This window comes from Tursiops truncatus, chromosome 19, assembly GCF_011762595.2.
Source record: "Tursiops truncatus isolate mTurTru1 chromosome 19, mTurTru1.mat.Y, whole genome shotgun sequence".
In the NCBI taxonomy this organism is placed as follows: domain Eukaryota; kingdom Metazoa; phylum Chordata; class Mammalia; order Artiodactyla; family Delphinidae; genus Tursiops; species Tursiops truncatus.
Window position 1 is genome coordinate 4483168 of NC_047052.1, and position 22218 is coordinate 4505385.

Below are 22218 nucleotides of genomic sequence, written 5' to 3' on the forward strand. Positions count from 1 at the left end.
GAGGTGTTGAGTGATTTTCTTCTGCTAAAAACTGAAGAACCTCATCCTTTCAAAGTCACAAGTGAAACGACCACAGTCAGTTTTCTTTCAATTGCAAGTTTCCCATGGACCGAGTGGGATGAGAGAGATGAAAGGGGCTGTTAGACAAGAAATCAGAAATGACCTTGGGGAAGTAGGGATGCGGTGGACACAGGAGCCTTTTCTCTTATTTACCTGGAAATACTTAACAGTCTTTTTGCCTCATGGCACTTTCTGTGGTTTACAAGATGGGATGGAATGCATCCTTATTTGGGGGAGGTTCTCATGCATCATGGCCTCTGAGAGCTCTGCTTTTTCTGGGAGCCCCTCGTGGCTGAGGCTCCACCCTCTGCCACCACCCCCTACCTCTGAAGACCGAGTCACCTGAGCCTTCTTTCTGGGGCTCCACCTTCTTCCCTAGTGCCACCTCTTGCTGGAGCCCCGACTAGGGTAATTGTAGCCATGGCCTCACTGCTCAGAGTGATGCTTCCTGAACCGGCAGCATCACCATCCCTGGGGAGCATGTTAGGAATGCAGAATCTTGGGCCCTCCCCCCAGACCCACTGAGTCAGAGCGCCGGCAATCTGTGTGGGACAAGCTCTCCCAGGGACGCTTGTATGGTGAGGTTAGTTACGGTCAAGTCCAAGACCCCCTGCTCTACGGCGGCCTCCTCTTGCAGGAGGCCCTGCCCTCACCTCAAACGCCACTGTCCACAGCGCAGCCAGCTGCCCGCTGCCCTGTTCCCTCTTCCCCCCTCCCTCCTCAGAGCGAGCCAGGGTTCACCCCTCCCATCACCATTCCAAGAATGGCCAACACTTTTCATCTCTCTGCTCCAAAAGAATAGTAGAGATGGCCTGGCACAGCGTGTTGAGAAGGGTTCTGAGGATGTGATTAGAATTCAGAGAAAAAGGGGCCCATGAGTTTCCGCGTGATCAGCCCCGTCATCTACCCCACCGTCTGGTCTTATCACCCAGCCTGACCACAGCCTCCCCGCTGCTTCCACAGATGCGCTAGGCTCACTCCGCCTCCGCGCCTTTGCCCCTGCCATTCCCCTGCCTGAACGCCCCTCCCACCCTTAGCAGCATCTCTCCAGCTTCACCTCCTCAGAGAAACCTCTCCCGGCCCCCTTTTCCGGCCACATCCCTTCCCACCTCCCTTTTAATCTCTCTCAACCATCGTTCCCTTTGTAGCTTTGATCGTAAGTTGTGATTATTTTGCTAACGTTCACTTAAATTGTTCACGTTTACTTTCCCCACCAGCCTGCAGACTCCGTGGTCCAGCTCCATCAGCACTGGACGATGCAAGTACATAGTGAACAGGTGCTCAAGAAACATGTGTGGGGCAAATAAGCAAACCAAGCGCCATGGCCGGGGAGAGTAGGGAGAGTCCCCGCCCTGCCCGGGAGGTGGCCAGGGGCACTGAGCCGGACCCCGGCTTTGGATCAGAATCGTGGGGTCTGCAGTCTGTCTCCTCCACTCCCTGATCCTGTAACTACAGCCAGATGTGTTGGCCTAACCCGCAGCGTCTCCATCTGTGAAACGGAGACCGGCCTGCCTCTCGGAGCTGTGCCTCGATGAGCGAGGTCACCTGCTGCTCCCGAGTCCTTCCCCCCGACTCCACTCGGCATCAGCAGACCCTGGCTGCGCCCCCTTCACGTTCTCGAAGATTCTAGAACCGCCTCACCTAGCTGGTCAACACTCCGACACTGACACGGAAGGATAAACGGCCAATGAAAGCTCTGGGTCCTATTTTCCTTTATACCATTCACGGCACGTAGCTCAGGATATAAAGTCAGGAAACCCCCGCTCGACTTGAGATCATGACCTCGTCCACTCAAAAGAACGCGTTGGGCTCTGTATCTAGAGCTCTGCAAGCCGTCTGCTGTGGCCACCACCCAAATGTGACGATGATGATCCGGGTGTGTTTCAGGGAAAAGGCCTGAAATCCAGCAGGAACATCTGTACAGCACAATGGCCTGATTTTCATGGTCCCAAAGAGTTTGGGGGGAAGACCCAAGCCCTGGTATCAATCCATTTATTGATAGCTTATATAAAGTGAAAACCTAAAGACAATTGCTGTTAGGGTATCTTTTCTTTTTATACTCAGAATTAGTCTGAGGTGGCGTTTTCCAAATGTTTGCCATTTGTATCTTGCTTTTATGGTTTCTGTCACATAATATTCTAACTGCATAATAGTCTTTAAACCAACGTTTCCTTTTCCTTTTTCATGTCCCCAGGAGTTGGCATTAATGAGATTTTGTTTGTTAAGGACTGGTAGAGCTTCTAAAACCAGACACAGACTTTTCCAGTTTCCATTCAGTCACAAAATAGTCACGGAATAATAGGTACACATCTGCCCGCAGGTGGATTTTGCTGGCCTGCCTCTCAGTGCACACAGGGCATTGACACAGGGCAATGACGCAGTTGAAAGAATGTATATATATATGTACAACTGAATCACTTTGCTGTACAGCAGAAATTAACACAACATTGTAAATCAACTATACTTCAATTTTAAAAAGGGAGGCATTTGGAATTTTACAAGACCTGCATTTGAATTTCTTCTATTGCTAATTGCCAGGTAATGGTGTCCACTCATTTTTACACAGACAGACTTGACTCTGTACCAGAGACGTGTACACTCAACCCCCTAACGCAAGGTTCTCTGGCCCACGTTGGCCGGCCCTGTGGGAAGCAGCTCCCCGCAGCCTCCGTCCTACACTGGGATGCCCCGAGCCATTGTGAGGCGCGTCACTGTAATTTACTGTAATGACAGTTACAACGTGGCTGTCTGCAAACAGTTCACTTTTCATATATAAATTAGAAAGGATCCAAGGATCCTTGTAATAACAGCTTTCCTAATTACCTGCTTTATGTTTTCTTTATTGAGATGTCATTCACGTACCGTAAGATTCGCCCTTTTAAAGTATCTAATTCAGTGGTTTTATATTCAGAGTTGTATAACTATCACTACAATCACTTTAGAGCCTTTCATCACCCCCAGAAGAAACCCCATCACTGTTGGGGTCCCTCCTCGTTCCCCGACCCCAGTCCCTGGCAGTCACTAATCTACGTTCCGTCTGTATGGATTTGCATGTTTGGGGCATTTCATAGAGACAAAGTCACATGGCATGTGGCCATTTCTGTCTGGTCTCCTTCTCCTAGCCTCATGTTTCTATGGCATCCACACCGTAGCACGTGTCAGTGCTTCACTCTTTTTTTCTAATATCTTTATTGGAATATAATTGCTTTACAATGTTGTGTTAGTTTCTGCTGTACAACAAAGTGAGTCAGCTGTACGTATACATATGTCCCCATATCCCCTCCCTCTTGCGTCTCCCTCCCACCCCCCCATCCCACCCCTCTAGGTGGTCACAAAGCACCGAGCTGACCTCCCTGTGCTATGCACCTGTTTCCCACTAGCTAGCTATTTTACATTTGGTGGTGTATATATGTCCGTGCCACTCTCTCACTTCCTGACAGCTTACCCTTCCCCCACTGGCTTCCCTCCTTCTCGTGGCTGAAGAGTATTCCCCTGTATGCTGTTTATCTGTTCACTACTTGACGGGCACCGAAGTTTGTTTACATTGTGGGTTTGAGGTACTAAGTATGTATTTTCGCTCACCGACATTAATCTTCCACGTAACACCTGACCATCTTACAGACAACAACACAAGGGGGCGTCACCCTGAGGAAACCATGAGGGGCCTGACGTGGGTCCTCCACGTCCCGGATTACCGGCTGCCCTTCCGCTGGGACATGCCCCATTAGGGACAATCCCCAGCACCCCGTGTCCCCGAGCAGCCGTGGAAAAGCTGTGGCAACTTCACGCCCCTGCACAGAGCCTGCCTTCTGTCTGCCTCTGCTTCTCCACTGGGACCCAGGGTGGGGCGGTCAGTTATGAGCACCAGCAGGTCGTGGAAGGGCAGGTTCCCGGGGCTTAAAGTCAGGGCCCCGATCCCCAGCCCTGCAGTCAGCCGTGCGGCCTCGGCTACACGGTCTCTGTCCTCTCCTGCAGCTGCCTCCTTAAATCAAGGGCCGAGTTCCAAGTGCGTAATGAGAACACGCACCCCCTGCGCGTTCCGCGTGGCCGCAGGCACCTGCGCAGGGCACCCGGGGCATCCTCACCGCGCCCCTCGGAGGGCTGACATCACACCCGTTTACAGAGGAGGAAAAGAAGGACCAGTAAATGAAGACGCTGGGCCGGGGTCGCATGGCTAGCAAGTGGCAAAGGCAGAATCTAAACGTGGGTTGGCTGGCTCTGGAGTCTGCGCTCAGCCAGGAAGACCCAGACCCACGGGCCAGGGGGACAGTGACAGGGACTCCGAATCGTCAGCTTTCCTTCCTTTTGCAGACATTCGCTGGGCACCCACCTGCCAGACAGTGTGCTACGGGGAGACTGTGGCTTAGGGGGAAGGGCTGCATCTTCCCCCCAATCTCCCCACCTTCTCTTGTACACAGACGAGGGGGGGATGGCCCAGCGCCCTTACCTGACCCCGATGGTGAACATGCTGAGGAGATGCTTCCCTTGCAGCCAGCCCGTGAACATGATCAGGCCTGGGAGGAGATAAAAACATACACGTATGTATGTACACACACACACACACGTGCACACGCACACGCACACGCACGAGTATGTCCTCCAAAGGACGAAGGCATTCCAAACTCATTTCCTTAAAGAGTTTCCAGTAATATAGACACAGGACGGTTATGAATAACCTCAAACACGTGCCACCTCTCCCCTTTTTCTTTTTAAGAAACAACTCCCCTGCCTACGAGAAAGAGGATGGCTTTACTTTTTCAGGAGAAGATCAAGCCAGCTCAAGTAAAAGAAACAGCCAACCAGTTTATTTGGGGCTGTTGTCAACATTTCTGTATTATTCCACAAGTTCCCATGGGCTGCACGCCCCCAGGACTTGCCCCAAGGTGTCTGCTGTGCTCCTGTGACGCACAGATTGGCCGCTGTCTCTTGACTGACTTTATCCTGCGTGTTCATGATTAAATACATTCCTTTTTCCATTTTTCTCCTTCGTCAATCGTTGACCCAACGTCTTCTAAACGCCAGGCACTGTGCTATGCATGGGACACACAGTCAGTCAGAGACGGACCCTCCAGGCACAGGAGTGGCATGAGTCGCTGGGACCCGTGAAAGTGCTGAGACGTTCTGACAATGGGGAAAAGTTCAGGGGCCGCCAGGCGTGGCCTCAGTTTCCTCACCTGCAAAGTGGGTACAATGACCGTGTCTTCCTCAAGGACTTGTTTCAGGATGTAAGATGTGACAATGCACTTGGAGTGCTTAGCACGGCTCCTGGCCCCCAGTAGCACCCAGTCGTGAACTGCTGGGGCCACGGTTACCGGACAGGTGAAGGGAAAAATGTGTGAGGTGAGAGGAGTCGCCTGTTGACACGTCCTGGGAGATTTGCTGAAAAGCACTAGCTTTGTTTTGCAGGGAAAGGGGAGTCAGCGCAAGCTTTCTGCTGGGTAGTAGCGGTGTGCGTGTGTGCGTGTGTGTTGGAGTACGGGGGTCAGAAGAGCTGATTTATTAGGGGCTATTTTCATACTATGTATCTTTCTAATTAATTTATTTATTTTTGGCTGCGTTGGGTCTTCATTGCGGTGCGGTGGCTTTCATCGCGGTGGCTTCTCTTGTTGCGGAACACGGGCTCAAGGCGCGCGGGCTTCAGTAGCTGTGGCTCGGGGGCTCTAGAGCACAGGCTCAGTAGTTGTGGCGCACAGGCTTTGTTGCTCCGCGGCATGTGGGATCTTCCCGGACCAGGGCTTCAACCCGTGTCCCCTGCATTGGCAGGCGGATTCTTAACCGCTGCACCACCAGGGAAGTCCGTATTTTCATACTATGATTAGCAACAGGCTTCAGTAGTCAAATAAAATCTTAGCTGCAATCCAAATGAACCCAGTTGCAAAAGACTGGGTGGGAGGGAACTCTATTAAAAATAGGTGCAGGTCGCACCCACCAGGACCCGCCCCTACCCTGGGGGCCTCCCTGCAGTAGGAGGCTGAGCTTGTTCCCCAGGGGCTCACAAGAGCTGACTGTGCTCATTTCTTCCCAAATCCACGTTCAGTAACTTTGCACTGGTAGCTTGAAATGGGCGGCTGTGACTACTGATACCATGGAAAGGGGCAAACACCGCTTTCCGCTGGAGCTCGCTGTTCCCCTGAATCTCCTCCTTGGACCCTCTGAGGGTTCAAAATTCCCACTCTGCCGAGCAATTCTTCAAATATTTATTAAAAAGAAAACACGTCTGAATGGTATCATGGGCCTGGCCATGCACATGCTAATTTACTTTCTCATTTAACTTGAGGAATAATGGCTTATACGAGGCAATGACCGTGCAGGACCTCTTACTTGGATTTTTTTTTTTTAAAACAAATTTCATCTTGTGGAAAGGCCTGCTAAGAGCATCTATTTGACAATGTGCCTTGAAGCACATCTACTTGGTATTTGCTCTTGGGGCCATTATTACGGCCCAGTCTCCTTCTGGCAACCCCAATGTCTAGAGCAGGTGGTGGAAAGGTCTTCATATAACAGATCAGATAGTAAACAGCATCGGCTCTATGGGCCATATGGTCTGTTACAACTCAGCTTGGCCACTGCAGTGTGCAAGCAGCTATAGATAATACGTGAATGGGTGTGGCCGTGTGCCCATAAAACAGATGTGTGAACACTGAAATTTGAATCTCATATAACTTTAATGTCATAACATATTCTTCTTCTATTTTTTTCAGTCATTTAAAAATGTAAAAAAAATTCTCGGCTTGTGAGCCACACAAAAACAGGTGGCAAACCCGATTTGGCCTGGGAGTCATAGTTTCCATCCCCTGCTCCAGACTGTAAAAGGGTCCTCTGGCCAGCTGGGGCCACGTGGGCATCCAGTCTAGCCCAAAAGCCTGATCAATGTAACCCCGAGGATGGCAGGTGAACGGCGATGCAGAGCCACTTTCCCCTCCTGCGTCCATGACAGACATCACTAATCCATCACAGTTCTCTGCCACCAAGCCCGAGCATGGACTCCAAATCCTCTCACAAGCACAGAGCCCCCTTAGCTGGGATCAGACCTGGCAGGTTAAGATAAAACCCATTTTCCATAACTGCTCCAGGACAAACTAGGGTGGAGAGGAGGGAAGAGGACATAGAGCTACATGAAAACAGTAAAACTACTGACTGAGCAAAGTCTGAGCACTAAATCCAAAGTTGACATTTGGAAACTGGATACTAGAAGGTTGGGATGGGGTGGCCAGGGAGGAAAGGGTGGGCAGGTCTGTCCCCAGCATGACAGAATTGAGAGCTTTGACTTCAGACCATATCCTCTTAACACTTTGCTAAATTTACCACCTCTTACAAGTTGTGAAGGAGTGGGAGATACCTTCCATGCCTTTGAGTCTACCCTTTCCTCTGTCTGGAATTCCCAATCTCTTCTTTTTTTTTTTTTGCACTTGGCAAACTCCTACCCATCCTGCAAGACCCAACTTAATGTCACCTCCTCCTGGGAGCCTTCCCAACTCTCCCATGCAAAATTAACTGCTGCCTTCACATTTCATATTTGTTCAGGCGTCTCTCTCCTATTTCTCTGGGGTCCTTCAAAGGGCACAAGCTGTGTCTGACTCATCTTGGTGGCTTCAGAACCTATCATAGGGTCTAGCATGTCATAAGATACTCACTAAATGAATGAATTGCATCTAGATGCCCAGAAGCACAACAAAACTGCTGCTAGGAGGGACAGATGTTTCTCCCAAGAACATTACTGGCTCTGCAGTTTAGCCAGATTCTCTAGTACTTCCTCCCATCACTGCTCATGCTATGAGCAGTGGTTGGTTGGTTTGTTTCTTTATTCACTCATTCATTCAACCAACATTTATTGAGAATCTACAGTGGCCCAGGCACTGGTTGATCCTGAAAGCTGGGAACGAAGGACACAGACTCCAAACCAGAGCTGGAGACAGCAGGAAGGAGCAGGTGAAGGGACCACGGCAGCCCCATGGGGATCTTCAGGAGTAAGACCTGAATTTAGCTCTGCAGCATCTGTGGATGCTGTTTGGTGTGTTGCCAAAGGCCAGGACGCACAAGCCCAGGCACAACCTGCTTTGTAGAATAGAAACATGGCTGGGTGCACCACCAGACTACATTTCCCAGTCTCCTCTGCAGTTAGGTAGGCCATGTGACTTCATTCCAGCCAATCGAGAATAGGCAAAATTGATGACATCACTTCCTGGTCCCTGCCTTAAAAATTTTCCCTCACAAAAAATTTTCCCTACATAGAATTATGGCCCACCTCCCAGGACCTGCAGGAAGGCAGAGCAACAATACAGTAGGGGCCTGGGATCCCAAGTCAGTGTTTAGAGGTGAGCTATCCAGGAAAGCCATTTCACCAGGAACATGCCCATGGATTGTGGTGTGGGCAAGAAATAGATTTTGACCATGTTAGGCCATTAAAATGTGGGGGCTGCTTGTTACAGCCATTAGCTTGTTCTGATAGAGAAACCTCTTGTTACTGTCCAAGAACCTCTGATCCCAAACCCCGATTCTCACCCAGGTGAGTAGCAGGGTATTTGAGAAACAGCTGTGGGTGCTCCGGACGGCTCCCTCCACACACCCCATCCCCTCTGGGACCCCGTGCAGAAATTGCTTCACCCACCAATTATGCCGAATGAGAAAAGTGTCAATTGCTTCCCCAGTTTGTCCATGCTTTTTTGTAGAGGAGTTTTGGGCGTCTGAAAGGATGAGAACAATGGGTTTGTTAGATGAGATCCCAGCAGCGTCCCCCAGTTTCTGCCTGGATTTTTTAATGTCTTAAGCTGAGTGACGATTACACAAGGACACATATATAAAAATTCATTGACTGCTACGTTTCAGATCTGCGCATGTCACCGTAAGTTATCTTGACAAAAATCCGAATAAATGTTTTAAAAGAAAAAATTTGAAAAAGGGTACTCACGTTAATCATATCATCCTTAGTCCTAAGGAGCAGGCAGGGCTGGTGTCACCAGCTGAGAATCATCTCAAACCCCAGCTTCCACAAACCCAGAGCCCCACTGCCCTCACCTCTTCAGCCTGCATCATCTTAAACACTTCTCCAAACTGGGATCTTTCTCCTGTTCCGATCACAACGCCCTGCGTACAGGAGAGAGGAGCTTGAGTTCTGAGGCTTAAAGCCTGCAGATGACGGAGGCCGGGGCCCCCAGGCACCCGGGGCTTACCTGTCCCTTCCCGTACTGCACCAGGGTCCCCATGAAGACGATGTTGCTCAGGGTGGTGAGGTCGCCCCCGCCCGTCAGCGGGGTGTCCGTCTTGCTGCTCGGCTCGGCTTCTCCCGTGAAACTGGACTCGTCCACCAGGAGGTCTGTGACCTGGGGGAGCAAAGCGAGAAGGCGTGGCACCCACCCTCCCATCTGTGAGCTGGTGTTCAAAGCCCAGAACGGTGTCTAGCATCTTAGTGTCATCGCCAGCAGACAGCAAACAGGAACGTGCTGAAAGCAGGAAGCGAGGATCAGAACGCAGCCTCAGATGCCTCCAGGAAACAGAAAAGCTTTGAATGTACGGCCCCTTTCAGAAAGCAGAAAGGTCTCATATCCTATTTTAACATTATTTTAAATTTTAATATTGTTAAAAACTTAGGCAATGGTTAAATTAGAACATCCCTCTCAGAGCATCCTGTCTTTCCCCTAACACTCCACATCCCACCCGCCTTGGAAGGTCCCGTACAATCCGTGTAGTCTGAGTAGCACTGAGCCGTGTTATGCAGTGACAGCCTAAGGTCATGTCAACACCCAAAACACATACTCGGGCACAGATACGCACACACACCCAGACGTTTCCAGGGTGACACTTCCAGAACACCTACCATGCGCCAGGCCAGGCGCGCAACACTTCACAAGGCTTATCTCTTTTTTTTTTAATTTATTTTTTATCTTTGGCTGCATTGGGTCTTTGTTGCTGCGCGCGGGCTTTCTCTAGTTGCAGCGAGCGGGGGCTACTCTTTGTTGCGGTGCGCGGGCTTCTCATTGCGGTGGCTTCTCTTGTTGCGGAGCACGGGCTCTAGGCGCGCGGGCTTCCGTAGTTGCGGCACGTGGGCTCAGTCATTGTGGCTCACAAGCTCAGTAGCTGTGGCGCACGGCCCAGCCACTCTGCGGCATGTGGGATCTTCCTGGACCAGGGCTCAAACCCGTGTCGCCTGCATTGGCAGGTGGATTCTTAATCACTGTGCCACGAGGGGAGTCCCACACAAGGCTAATCTCTCAATCCTCACAGACTCCATGAGAGATGCTATTATTTTCTCCTTTCTACATTTGGGGTAACTGAGGCATGGACTGATTAAGAAATGTGCTCAAGTCTACACAGCTAGTTAGTGGCAGAGCAGAGGTCTGAACCAAGGCGATGGCTCCAGAAACTGCACTCTTAACCACCTTGCAAAACTGACCACAGGCCCAGTACGTATCATTCAAGAGGTGAGTCTCCTGTGGCCAGAACTGTGCCAGGTACCACCGAGGACATGCAAGGCATCAGGGTGGGCTCTGCCCCTAAGGACCTTCTCATTTAAGCAAAAAAGAGGGCTTCCCTGGTGGCGCAGTGGTTGAGAGTCCGCCTGCCGATGCAGGGGATGCGGGTTCGTGCCCCTGTCCAGGAAGATCCCACATGCCGCGGAGCGGCTGGGCCCGTGAGCCATGGCCGCTGAGCCTGCGCGTCCGGAGCCTGTGCTCCGCAACGGGAGAGGCCACAACAGTGAGAGGCCCGCGTACCGCAAAAAAAAAAAAAAAAAAAAAAGTCTAATCAGACAAGTCCCGATTGCGGCACATTCTACAAAATACCTGACCAGCCCTCCTCACAACTGTCAAGGTCATGACAAACAAGGCGAGTCTGAGCAACTGTCACAGCCCAGAGGAGCCTAAAGAGACATGATTAAATGTAACGTGGGACCCTGGAACAACAACAACAACAGGGCATTAGGGAAGAACTAAGGCAATCTGGTAAAAGTATGGACTTAGTTAATAATAATGTGCCTCGAGTGGTTCATTAATTGGAACAAAGGTACCCTACTAATTTATGATGCTGACATTGCAGGAAAGGGTGTGGGATCTATGGGAATCCTCTCAACTATCTTCTCAATTTTTCTGTAAATCTAAAATGGCTCTAAAAAATAAAGTCTGTTTTTCTTAAAAAGAGGAAAGGAAGAGAGAGATGAGACAAAGGTGCCTCTCTGAATGCAGATGGCCAGAGAAGCAGGAAGAATGGGGCGCGGGGCTGGGAAGGGAAGGGGACGCAGGTGCGGAGGTGGGTGTGGGTTTGGATGTACTGGAATGCAGGTGGGCAATCTGTCCATCTGTCCATCCGTCTCCTACGAGGGGCCAGGCATTCTTCTGGGCCCTGGGAATCCAGCAGGGCTGAGACAGACAAACCCCCTGCCTTTGTGGAGGGACTGGCAATAAACATGAAAGCAAACAGACACTGGAAAGAGCAGCAGATACCCAGGGTGGGGGGGGGGGGTGATGCCTCAGGAGACAGGTCAGGGGAGGCCAGTGAGAAGGGGACAGTGAGTTGAGACCTCAGGAATGAGAACGGCTGTAAGTCATGCTGGTGGAAAGTGGGTTCTGGCGGCAGAAACGGCCCTCCTGAGTGAAGACACACTGCAGGCAGTTGAAAGCATCAATGCGCCTGGCTTCTAAGTCAGGGCTGGGCATACAGCTTGGGCCTCCTCTGCCTAGAACACCTGATTCACGTCCATTCCAGGATGGCTCAAAAGCCACTGCCTCCGGGAAGCCCTCTGTGACTGCGTTGGGCCAGGCAAGTCTGTCCTGTTTGGGAAACCCAGAGTTCCCGGGGCTTTTCCCTCAAGCCCCTGCAGCAATCGTTACCTGTCATGAGTAGATGTGGTTTGTGTGTTACTCTGGGCAATAAACCCATGAGCACAGAGATCTCGTCTGTTTTCTCCACTGCCTCCTCAGCATGCAGCACAGTTCCTGGCACATAGTAGGTGCTCAAGAAATATTTGTTAACTGAATGAGTGATGAGGATATGGGGAGGGGTGCCCTGAGGCAGGGAGGGAGGAAAGAGAGGCTTAGAGGAGGGCTTTCAGTGTGCTGGGCTGAGTAATAGCCCCCGACCATCCGATCCCCCAAAGACACCCAAGTCCTAATCCTTGGAACACGTGAAAGTGTTACCTTAATGGCAAAACAGCCTTTGCAGATGTGACTGAATTAAGGACCTTGCGATGCGGAGATTACCCTGGATGATCCTGATGGGGCCTAAATGTCATCACAAGCGTCCTTTTAAGAGGAGGATCAGAGAAGGAAGTACAAAGACAGAAGCAGCGGTTGGAGCAATTTGAGGCCACAAGCCCAGGAATGCGGGCGGCCTCTGGAGGCTGAAAGATGCAAGGGAACCAATTAATAGCTTAATGTGGTTAATTGGAACTAATTAAGAGCTTAATAGTGGAGAAGAATATTCCACTGTGAGTAAACAAAGCTATTGATTGTTCACTGGAGTTGCAAAAGGACAAAAAAGGAAACCTGTAGAGTGTTGGCGGCTGGCAGCCTTGAAAAAAGTCCTCGTGGTGGCAATGACCAGGCACAATTTCATTTAACAGAAGCGGGGCAGGAAGAGAACCAGCTGAAGTAGGAAAGGAGTCATTTGGGGTTTAAAAAATTGTTTCAAAGAACTGTTGTAGAGCCTGGGACTGATCAACAGTAAAATCAATTGCAGATATTTGTGACTCTGTTCCCCCATCAGGTGCTGCACGAGCAGGCAGCAGGTCTTAGCGTTTCAGCTTCAGGAGAACCCCACAAGGCAGGAATAAACATTAACCGCTTGGATAGATGAGGAAACCGAGGCAAAGAGAAGGTAAGCAACTCGCTCCAGGTCACACAGCTTATGAATGACAGGATCCGGCTAATGCCCAGTCCCAGGGCACTAACCACTCGGCAACACTGCCTCTCTGGAGAGCCTGTAGTATATGTGTATCCTCCCTATCAGCATGTGGACTCCCCACCCCGTACCTGGGGACTCCCTCACATTGTGGGGCAGAGCCCACCCCTAGGGGAGGCATGGACAACGTCACATTGGCTTCCCCAGCCTTCCCGCACGTGGGGCTTGGCCACTGGACGATGGTTCCTCTAATGGGACCCACCTGCCCCGCCTGGAGATCTGAAAGCCAGGGGCAGAAGGGCTTGAAAGCCTGGGTGCCCTCTGGCCTCTGCCTCTACGTCGAAGACTGTCTCAGGATGCTGTAAACACAGCTCCCGGGGGTTAGCTCCCAGCCTCTTTGCCTCTCTCCATCCCCCGACTCCAGGCCACCCTGCAAACAGCCTGCTGTGCATCCTGAGAACATGTCCTCCCTAAATAAATAAATCAGGCTGATATTCTTAAGTATTCCAGGGATCATAAAATAGATTACTCCCATCAACGGATCCCTCTGAACTTGATTTAAGCTTTTCTCCAGAATCAAATGTATCTCGGAGAGCCTCAGGAAATGTTCTGTGAAGCTGTGACACCCTGAGACCCACAAAGGTTGGGGACAGAGCTTGCCCCACACCCGATGTCCCCAACTGCGCTGTTGTAAAATCTTGCGCTACTATTTATGGCTGTACCGGTTGTTCCCATCCTCGTGATTAAGCAGTCAGATAGTGTTTCTCTCCGACATCAGTGTGGCCGTTTCTAGAAGCAACTTTTCCCTCATTCCTCAGCCCCACCCTGGTTTAATTGCCACTGCAGTTTCCTGTAAACTAGAAAAATCACATAACCACAGTTGGTTAGGCTTATACTTAAATGAGAAGAAATAATTTGTGAAGTGCCATTGGAGGAGGTTTATGCTTAAAATGAGCTCGCTTGCTAACTTCCTGTTTGTGTGCACACATGCCTGTATCTGTGCAGTGCACGAGACAGAGAGAACGCCTGCCTCTGAGAAGCTAAGTGTCTGCATGGCCCCTGGACCCAGGGTCTGGGACCCCTCACCTCTGTGAGACGGATGTCTGCAGGGATCCGGTCTCCGATAGAGAGAGACACGATGTCTCCAGGCACCAGGTCTCGAGCAAGAAGGTGATGGAGTTTTCCTTCTCTTATGCTGTGTTTGAAATGGGAAAAAGCAAAAGCACCCATGTTGACATCTCATTTTTAGGCACTTTGACAACCTTGAGCAAAGATTACAGAAACACACTTTCTCTTTCCCTTATGGACAAACCCTTGTGCCTTTACGGTTTTATTATTTTTTAAATTCACCTATCCTAAAAGACTTTTGGGAAAGTGTATGGCTTCTAGGAGACCCTGAGCCTCATTTGAAAAGTGGGGTGACTACTGTTCACTCTGCCTGGAAACAAGGCTGGGCCACACGGCCTCCAGATGCTTCTGCTTGTCTAGGGAAGCGATTCCTTAATGAAGCTGGCAGCTAGCGGCACTTCTGTCCTCAGAGGACACAGCACTCTGGTGTGCAGAGCCCGGCTCGGGACCTCAGGGATGGCAGAGGCTTGCCAAAGCTGGGAGGAGCATCTTAAGTGCTCGAGAAGCTGGGGACACCCCCTCCCACAGGGCCTGGACTGTTCCTCACGGTCATTTGCCGTCTAACGTTAGACACGGATGTGCTTCTGTGCATGGGCTCCCACTGGAATCCCACCACACACTGCCCCTTGCCCGACATGGCAGGAGCCTCCCAGATGGACCTGTGCCCACCCCACCTCCGACCTCCTTCAATTCATCCTCTACGTGGCAACCAGAGAGCTCTTAACGCACAAAATCGGATCACAACTTCCTCCTACTCCAACCGTCTCCAGTGACCTTGGAGTCAAATCCAGAGGCCCTGCCTCCTGTCACCCCGCCTCCGAATGCACCCAACTCCTTCTAGTTTCAAGGTCTTTGCTGACCTGGAATGCTGGAGCAGACATTCCCCTCTTCCCTGTTAACAGAATTCAATCTTATTCAGGTACCGCCCTTCTCCCCACTGCGCAGTGCTCTAGCGGGTGGGTCCTGAGTGGCTGAGACCATCAGGGTGATCCCAGCACCTGCCATGACCGGCATAGGGACAGGCATGATCTACAATACTGGCCTAAGAGACAGGAGTGGATATTTCCTGGGGGCTTGAGAGAAAGTTTTTTTCACTCTGTACACGTACACACACACACACACACACACACACACACACACACACACACACACACACGGCCTCTTCTTCTGTTGGACCTTTTTATACCTGGCTGTGATGCCCGGAGCTGTGGCAGCCATTTTGGGATCATGAGGGAAGCTGGCCCAAGAACAAAGCTAACAAGCTGAGGATAAAAGGCACCAGGTCCTTGGTACCATCTTGAATTAACTAACCCCAGCATCCACCCCCCACTCAGATCCCTTACCATAAGACAACACAATTTCCTTGTGGTTTGCACAGCTGAATTTTCTGGGTTTTGTATCCAAGAGTGCCTATCAGATATACATCTGCTCTTCCCTCAGCTCTTCCCATGGTTGGCTCCTGCTGTTTCTCAGTCCTCAACCTAAAGGTCAGCTCCTCCTTAAATGTCAGATCAGGGTGGGCTGCCAGCCAGTTATTTAAGGTAGTTCCCACACCTCCCCTCGTCACTACCGCATCTCCGTGAGGTTCTCTTCCTTCTAATTTTTGTGCGGCTTTGGGTTTCAGGGGGTCTTTTTGGCTTTAATGCACCTGCCACATTCCAAAATCATCTCATCCTTCACTTCATCATCTGGCTCCCCTGTTAGAAACGTGAGCGCCCCGAAGGCCAGGGCCTTCCCATCGCTTCGCTTGGGACAATACCTCCCTGCACACAGTAGGTGCGTAGTAAGTATTTAGTGAATGCATAAAGGATGGAGGTAACATAGGAAGTGTCTGCAGGGCAGATGCTGTTCCCGATTTGTGACACGGGTCTCAGGGACTCGGGGAGTGAGGCTGTGTCCCTTCAGTGCTCTTTCAACACTACCAGCCTGTCCGCCTCCGCTGCTCTTGAAAATAAAAATATCTTTCAGAAGTGACTTCCAGGGACATCAATAATGCACACTATTCATCCAAAAGGCCAAGACTTGATATTTAAACTTAAGATCTCATCAAGCTGTTTAAATCATAGATACTTCCGTCCGCTTATAGGATTACGTCACACATCACACGTCTGGATTTCTGACAGCCTTGTTCATCCAATCATTAGGCCCAGACGTTTTTACTGCCCCCTGATGAACCTTCTAGAATTGACTCATCCTGTCTCATGCTTTCACATCGTGCTCTTCTGGTCTCTATTTTGTTACTCATTATTCTCTGCCTGTTCCCCCCCCCCCCCCCCACACACACATGCACACACATACTCTTTGCTCGCTGTTTCCATGAGAGGTGGAACTCTGTCTCACTAGATTTTTCTATCCCCCAGCCCTATGCTCCATTTTGCCAAATACACGTTAAGGTTCTTTCCCCCAAATTATCCTTCAGGTAATAGAGAGTTACTGTATGTTTAAATCCTTCCAAAGTACCTCAGATCACGAGATACTTTCAGTTACTTTCTTTTGAGCAACAATGTCTATTTGGGAAAGACACGTGACTTTAAAACAACCTCAACTGACGCTAGCAGTGGTAAGGGAGAAGACCTGGGCCTTTTCCAAAAGAGTTTCATTTTTACAGGGAAAATAACATAGGCATTACTGATACACTAAAAAATTAAACGGACAAAAAAAATCAAGCCTAAAACATTCTCCCGGGGCTTCCCTGGTGGCGCAGTGGTTAAGAACCTGCCTGCCGATGCAGGGGACACGGGTTCGAGCCCTGCTGGGAAGATCCCACATGCCGTGGAGCAACTAAGCCTGTGCGCCACAACTACTGAGACTGCTCTCTAGAGCCCACAAGCCACAACTACTGAGCCCACGCACCACAACTACTGAGCCCGCGCGCCTAGAGCCCGTTCTCTGCAACAAGAGAAGCCACCGCAGTGAGACGCCTGCGCACCGCAATGAAGAGCAGCCCCCGCTCGCCGCAGCTAGAGAAAGCCCGCGTGCAGCAACGAAGACCCAACACAGCCAAAAATAAATAAATAAATTAAAAAACAAAAACAAACCTTCTCCCTTCTGCCTCTGCGGCTCCCTTTACCCATGGCGGCAGCCCCTGAACATCCTCTACGCTGAGCTGTCCGAGACTGCAACCACTAGCCTGTGAGGCTATTTGAATTCAAGTTAAATAAAGTGAAGACTTCAGTTCCTCGGGTGAAGTCCTCAGTAGCCATATGGGACTAGTGGTGCCGTCCCAGGCAGCACACATGACAGAACATTCCAGAAAGTCCTATGGCACGGCACTGCGCTAAGCAGACAGGCCCAGGAGGAATGGGGAGACATTTTCGTCTTCCTTTTTTCCTTTTTAAATGTCTCTGGGGAGGGCTGTGTGATAACCAAATGGCAAAGCAGGAATGTCCGGGCAGGAAAGAGGCTGGCGGGCAGCTGAGCAAATGACCGGAGTTCATTACTGAGCTGTCCACCCCCTTCAGCCAGAGTTCTGATGCCTCAGCTCCTTCAAGCCCCGCCTCTCAGCCTCTTCCGAGCCCCCCTTTGAGAATCCAGTGAAAATTCCGAATGCCTCCCTAGGAAAAATGCACACGTTTTTGCACACTTCATCACAGGTTTTGTGGGCCACCCTCTCCCCAAAGCCACTCCCGTCACCCGTGGCCCCCAGGCCGGGCGCCCTGATTAGACACCAGTGACAGCGGAGGCCCAGAGAGGTTGAACGACACACCCAAAGACATGTAGCAATCGGCCGGCGGGGCAGAGAGACCAGGTTTCCCAACCCCCAGTGAGACATGCTTCTCCCATATCACATTACAAAGGATATTAATATTGCCAAGCTTTTTGTCAAACTCACCAGCCCACTGGCTCCTCTGAGGAACCAAAAAGTCCCAGGGCGGGTCTCTGACTTACCAGTTACATTCGGGAGGCACCAGCTTGGTCAGCTCTTCCAGAGATTTCTCTGACCTGTACTCCTGGTAGGAAGCATGTGAAACGTGGTGTTTAAGAGGGAGGCTTCCACGGAGCTCCCATCAGCCCGGGTGACCCCGCCCAGGACTTCAGGACACACATTACACACCTGGATGAAGGCGACGGTGACCACCATTAGCACGGCCTAGGGGGCAAACGGGAGGGACGTTAACACCCAGCTGCCCAACGAGCAGGCGAACGAGCCCAGGGGAGGCAAGGAGGGGGCATCGTCCTGCAAAATATTATTTCCTTTTTTCTTGCAAAATAAGAACACTGTGCAGAAATTTAGAAAACAGACGAGCCAGAAAAGCACCTCCAATTCTGCCACCTAGAGGTTCACATCTGGGGGTGATCCTTCTAGATTTTTCAGCATAGATACACGTACAACACAGGATCAGCTAGTACAGAGGTAATCGTTTATATCTCAACAGCAGCTAATAAACATCAGTCCACATCAGAAGATGCGGACCTAGCCTCAGGCTTTCGTACAGAAGCGTCGCATTCCACTGCACGGAAGAAGTCTGTTTTTGTATTTTAAACGACGGCACTTGACAGATGGAAGGAGGCAGGAACAAAAGTCATCAGAATATGTTCAGAGCCACATTTAGAAGGTCACGTACTGTATGAGTCCATTTATAGGAACTACCCAGAACAGGTAAATCCGTGGGGACAGAAAGCGATGGTGGTTTCAAGGGGCTGGTTGTGGGGGGGGGGCGGGGGAGGAGAGCATCTGTGTAATGGGTACGGGATCTCTTTTAGGGTGAGGAAAACATTTTGGAACTAGACAGAGGTGGTGGTGGCACAACATTGTGAATGGAGTAAATGTCCCTGAATTATTCACTTTAAAATGGCTGATTTTTAAAATTAAAAAAAACCATTTTTTTTAAAGGTGCCCAACGGTTCTCTCTGTATGATGATTACGAACAATGATTCTTGTTTTGTTTTGTTTTTGTTTTTTTGGACGCACCACACAGGATGTGGGATCTTAGTTCCCTGACCAGGGATCGAACCCACGTCCCCTGAGGCGGAAGCACAGAGTCTTAACCAGTGGACCGCCGGGGAAGTCCCCGAGCAATTATTCTTTGTACTGCGCACACAGCCAGGATCCGGCAATTCCACCCACGGGTCACAGGGGAGGAGTGCATTACAACATTGTTCCTGACGGCAAAGAACCAGAAGCCACCAGCGTAACCGCCAAGAGAGCGACGGCCAGGGAACCAGGACGCCCTATTTGGGGGTAGAGAAGGATGTGGATTTCCTGTCCTTTCTTTCTGTTGTGTTTTCTTTTTCTAAAAAAATCTACAGCCAAACTCTTTTTTCCTTGCATAACAAAGACAAGCACAGACTCAGCAAGCCCCTTGGCAGCCGGGTCTGGGATGGGGCACTGCCCCCCACGGGGTGCACTCACCATGGCGATGCTGATGGCATCCTCGTACTCCTTCGTGAGGACGCTCACCAAGGCAGAGGCCAGAAGCAGTAGGATCAGGGGGTTCTTAAACTGAAAAATGAACACAGGGCAGGGGGATCTTTTCTGGGCTCACAGAGATCAGAGACTGGGCTTTCTCCCGTGTAGCAGCGTGAGCTCTTCACTCACAGCCCGCTTCCAGGCCAACCCTACAGTGATGCGCGGGCTGGGAGACGAGGAGCACCGCCACCCGATGGTTCTCCACCACCTGAAGACCCACCACTGCAGTTTCACTGACATCGACTTCCTGGGGTCATCCTGACACTGTCCCTGTCAAGACGCCAGCCCCGGCCCTGTCTTTGAGTTCTTGGTCTTGCTTTGCCACATCTCCACGACGCTCCGGGTCAGAATCTTCCCCTCTGGTGGGATGCCAGCCCTGGCCCAGCATGGCCAAGGGGTCCCCTCTCACCACACCAGGGCTGCAATCCTGTGTGTCCCAATCACAACGACTCACTCTTGTAACTGCCTCTGGGAGCTCCAGAGATGTCCCTCCTGAGAAAACGTGTTCCAGAAACTTCCCAAAGGATTTTTACTTTATGATTTTATGTACAGTGGTCTTCTCTTATCAGTGGTTTTGCTTTCCACAGTCTCAGTGACCTGCGGTCAACTGTGGTGCAAAGCTATTACATGGAAAATTCCAGAAATACATAATTCATAAGTTTAAAATTCTGTGCCATTCTGTGTAGCATAATGAAGTCTGTGCTACCCCATTCCATCCTGCCTGGGATCCCCAACCAAACACATCCCCTGCTCCTGGCATCCAACCACTGACACCCTCGTGGCTCAATGATCCAGGATGACATGAAGCAGATAAGCCTCCTTCTATGTCACAATGCCTGCGTCACTCCCGTCACTTCAGCTCTTCATGTAGGCATTGTACCGTCTCACATCATCACAAGGAAAAGAAAGGTGAGTACAGGACAATGAGATATTTTGAGAGAGAGAGAGATTAATTCACACGGCTTTGATTACAGTATATTGTTATAATGGCTCTATTTTATTATTACTGCTGTTAATCTCTTGCTGTGCCTAATTTATTAATTAAACTGTATCATAGATATGTATGTACAGGAAAAAACATAGTATATATAGGGTTTGGTACTATCAACTGTTTCAGCCATCCTTTGGGGTCTTGGCATGTACCCTCCACAGGTAAGGGGGGACTACTGTATCTGTCTCATTTCACACATACATTTCAATGGTTACAGACAAGTGAAAGGAAGCATAAACACAAACATATAAAGACAGGATCGGAGAGAGTAGACCAAAGATCAGGATCGGGGTGGGAGTCAAAATATCAATAAGCAAATCATGGTTGTTTAAATTGGGGCTGTACCTTTGGCTCTGAGCTTCCCAGCAGCAAAGGCAAAAAGGGAAATGTGATCAGATGTGTGATTCGTACTGCTGACAGAAAGAAGCACATCAGCATCACGCGAGTGTGGTACATGAAGGGATTTAATGCCTCTCACCCCAGAACTGCTGTGCTTTAACTCCTCTGAATGAGGGACAGGGCACTTTGCGGTCAGCTCACGGGTCACCCGGTGTTAGCCACCGCATCTATTGTGAATCCTCAAGACTGGGCAACTCGAATGTATTTCACCTTCTTAGCTACAATTTTTCTGCGACTGTATCAAATTATTTGTCTCTATTCTCTGCTAGAATGTAATCTTCCTAAGCATACAGGCCATGCCCATCCTGGGGTCCCCAATCCCTCCAGGACCTAGAAGGGGATCTGAGCACATGGGGAGGCAGGCGAGAGCTCAGGAATCTGATAGAATTCCAGCTGTCTCCACCATGAGCTCATTGACAGACTTCGAGCGAGCCTCTGACTTCTCCAGCCTCTCTCGGCTGATGGGACGACTAAAGGGCATAAGGAGGATAGAGTGACCTGCCCAGTGGGTGGCACACAGTAGATGCTCAGTACACGGGAGCCAGAAGGACCAAGACTGATTCCAAAAGGCACTGGATAAACACTGGTCAAAGGGAGGAATCGTGGCTGCCTGAGCTCCAGAAAACGGTCCCTCTTATCAGGGCTCTTGATCCAATAGCTGGCCCTCAGGGAAGCTTTCCCATCGATCCTTGCCAGGGCTGGGCTGGGCTGGGGTAGGGGGGGGTCACCACACCTTCAGAGAGAACCACACCTCAAAGCCAGCTTGCCTGGGAGCCCCGGTGCTCCGGTCTGAGACACACGGGTGGGAGTCAACCCCGGGAGACCCGCGAAAGAGCTTCCCACAAAAACTTGAAACCTGCATCAAAGTTCCTGAGATGGACCTTATTCAATTAGCTACAGGCTTCTTCCCAAGAGCGATGTCTTCAACATGTAAATAAACTATCCATCCATTTTACGGATCTTATAAGCCATTCCATGGGCATGAGTCCACAGATTAGGAAAAGGGATTCGATTTAAAGGGCACTAACAAATCAACTGTGAAGAGGTGCCTTTGAGGCATGTGGGGAAAACCAGCTCTGAACCAGGCACTGGATGATGTGAATGAAACTCTCATGCTCTTAGTGGGATAACAGTATTGTTGTTATGGTTTAAAAGAAAAACAACAAAAAAAGACAGTCTTCCCTGGTGGTCCAGTGGTTGGGACTCTGAGCTTCCATTGCAGGGGGCACGGGTTCGATCCCCGGTTGGGGAGCTAGGATCCTGCGTGCTGCACAGGGCGGCCAAAAATAAATAAATAAATAAAAAATAAAAGAGAGAGAGAGAGAGAGAGAGAAAGAACAATGTCCTCCAGGGCAGAGATACACATCAAAGTATAGATGGTAAAATGATTCAGTATCTA

The 22218-nt window shown here is 50.3% G+C and overlaps 2 protein-coding genes across 9 annotated transcripts in view; one reads left to right on the plus strand and one right to left on the minus strand.

Moving 5' to 3' along the window:
• MEAK7 (MTOR associated protein, eak-7 homolog) overlaps positions 1–4785 on the plus strand; it is a 101730-nt gene extending 96945 nt beyond the window's left edge. Inside the window, exon 13 of the transcript XR_012328138.1 lies at positions 1278–4785. The gene's annotated coding sequence lies outside the window, so the exon portion shown is untranslated. The remainder of the gene's footprint in view (positions 1–1277) is intronic.
• The window catches only part of ATP2C2 (ATPase secretory pathway Ca2+ transporting 2), a 90291-nt gene that overhangs the window by 17692 nt on the left and 50381 nt on the right, over positions 1–22218 (minus strand). For 4 of the 8 annotated variants that reach the window (XR_012328137.1, XM_033844284.2, XM_033844283.2 and 1 more), the window contains exons 4-11: positions 19373–19462; positions 18074–18109; positions 17908–17969; positions 13978–14086; positions 9231–9380; positions 9076–9144; positions 8669–8744; positions 4508–4574 (exon numbers count right to left, since the gene is read on the minus strand). Coding sequence is in view for 7 of the 8 variants with exons in the window: in XM_033844284.2 (XP_033700175.1) it covers positions 4508–4574; positions 8669–8744; positions 9076–9144; positions 9231–9380; positions 13978–14086; positions 17908–17969; positions 18074–18109; positions 19373–19462 (659 nt within the window). In the remaining variant the exon portion in view is untranslated. The remainder of the gene's footprint in view (positions 1–4507; positions 4575–8668; positions 8745–9075; positions 9145–9230; positions 9381–13977; positions 14087–17907; positions 17970–18073; positions 18110–19372; positions 19463–22218) is intronic. The other 4 variants (XM_033844287.2, XM_033844286.2, XM_073796406.1 and 1 more) reach the window with 4 other exon arrangements.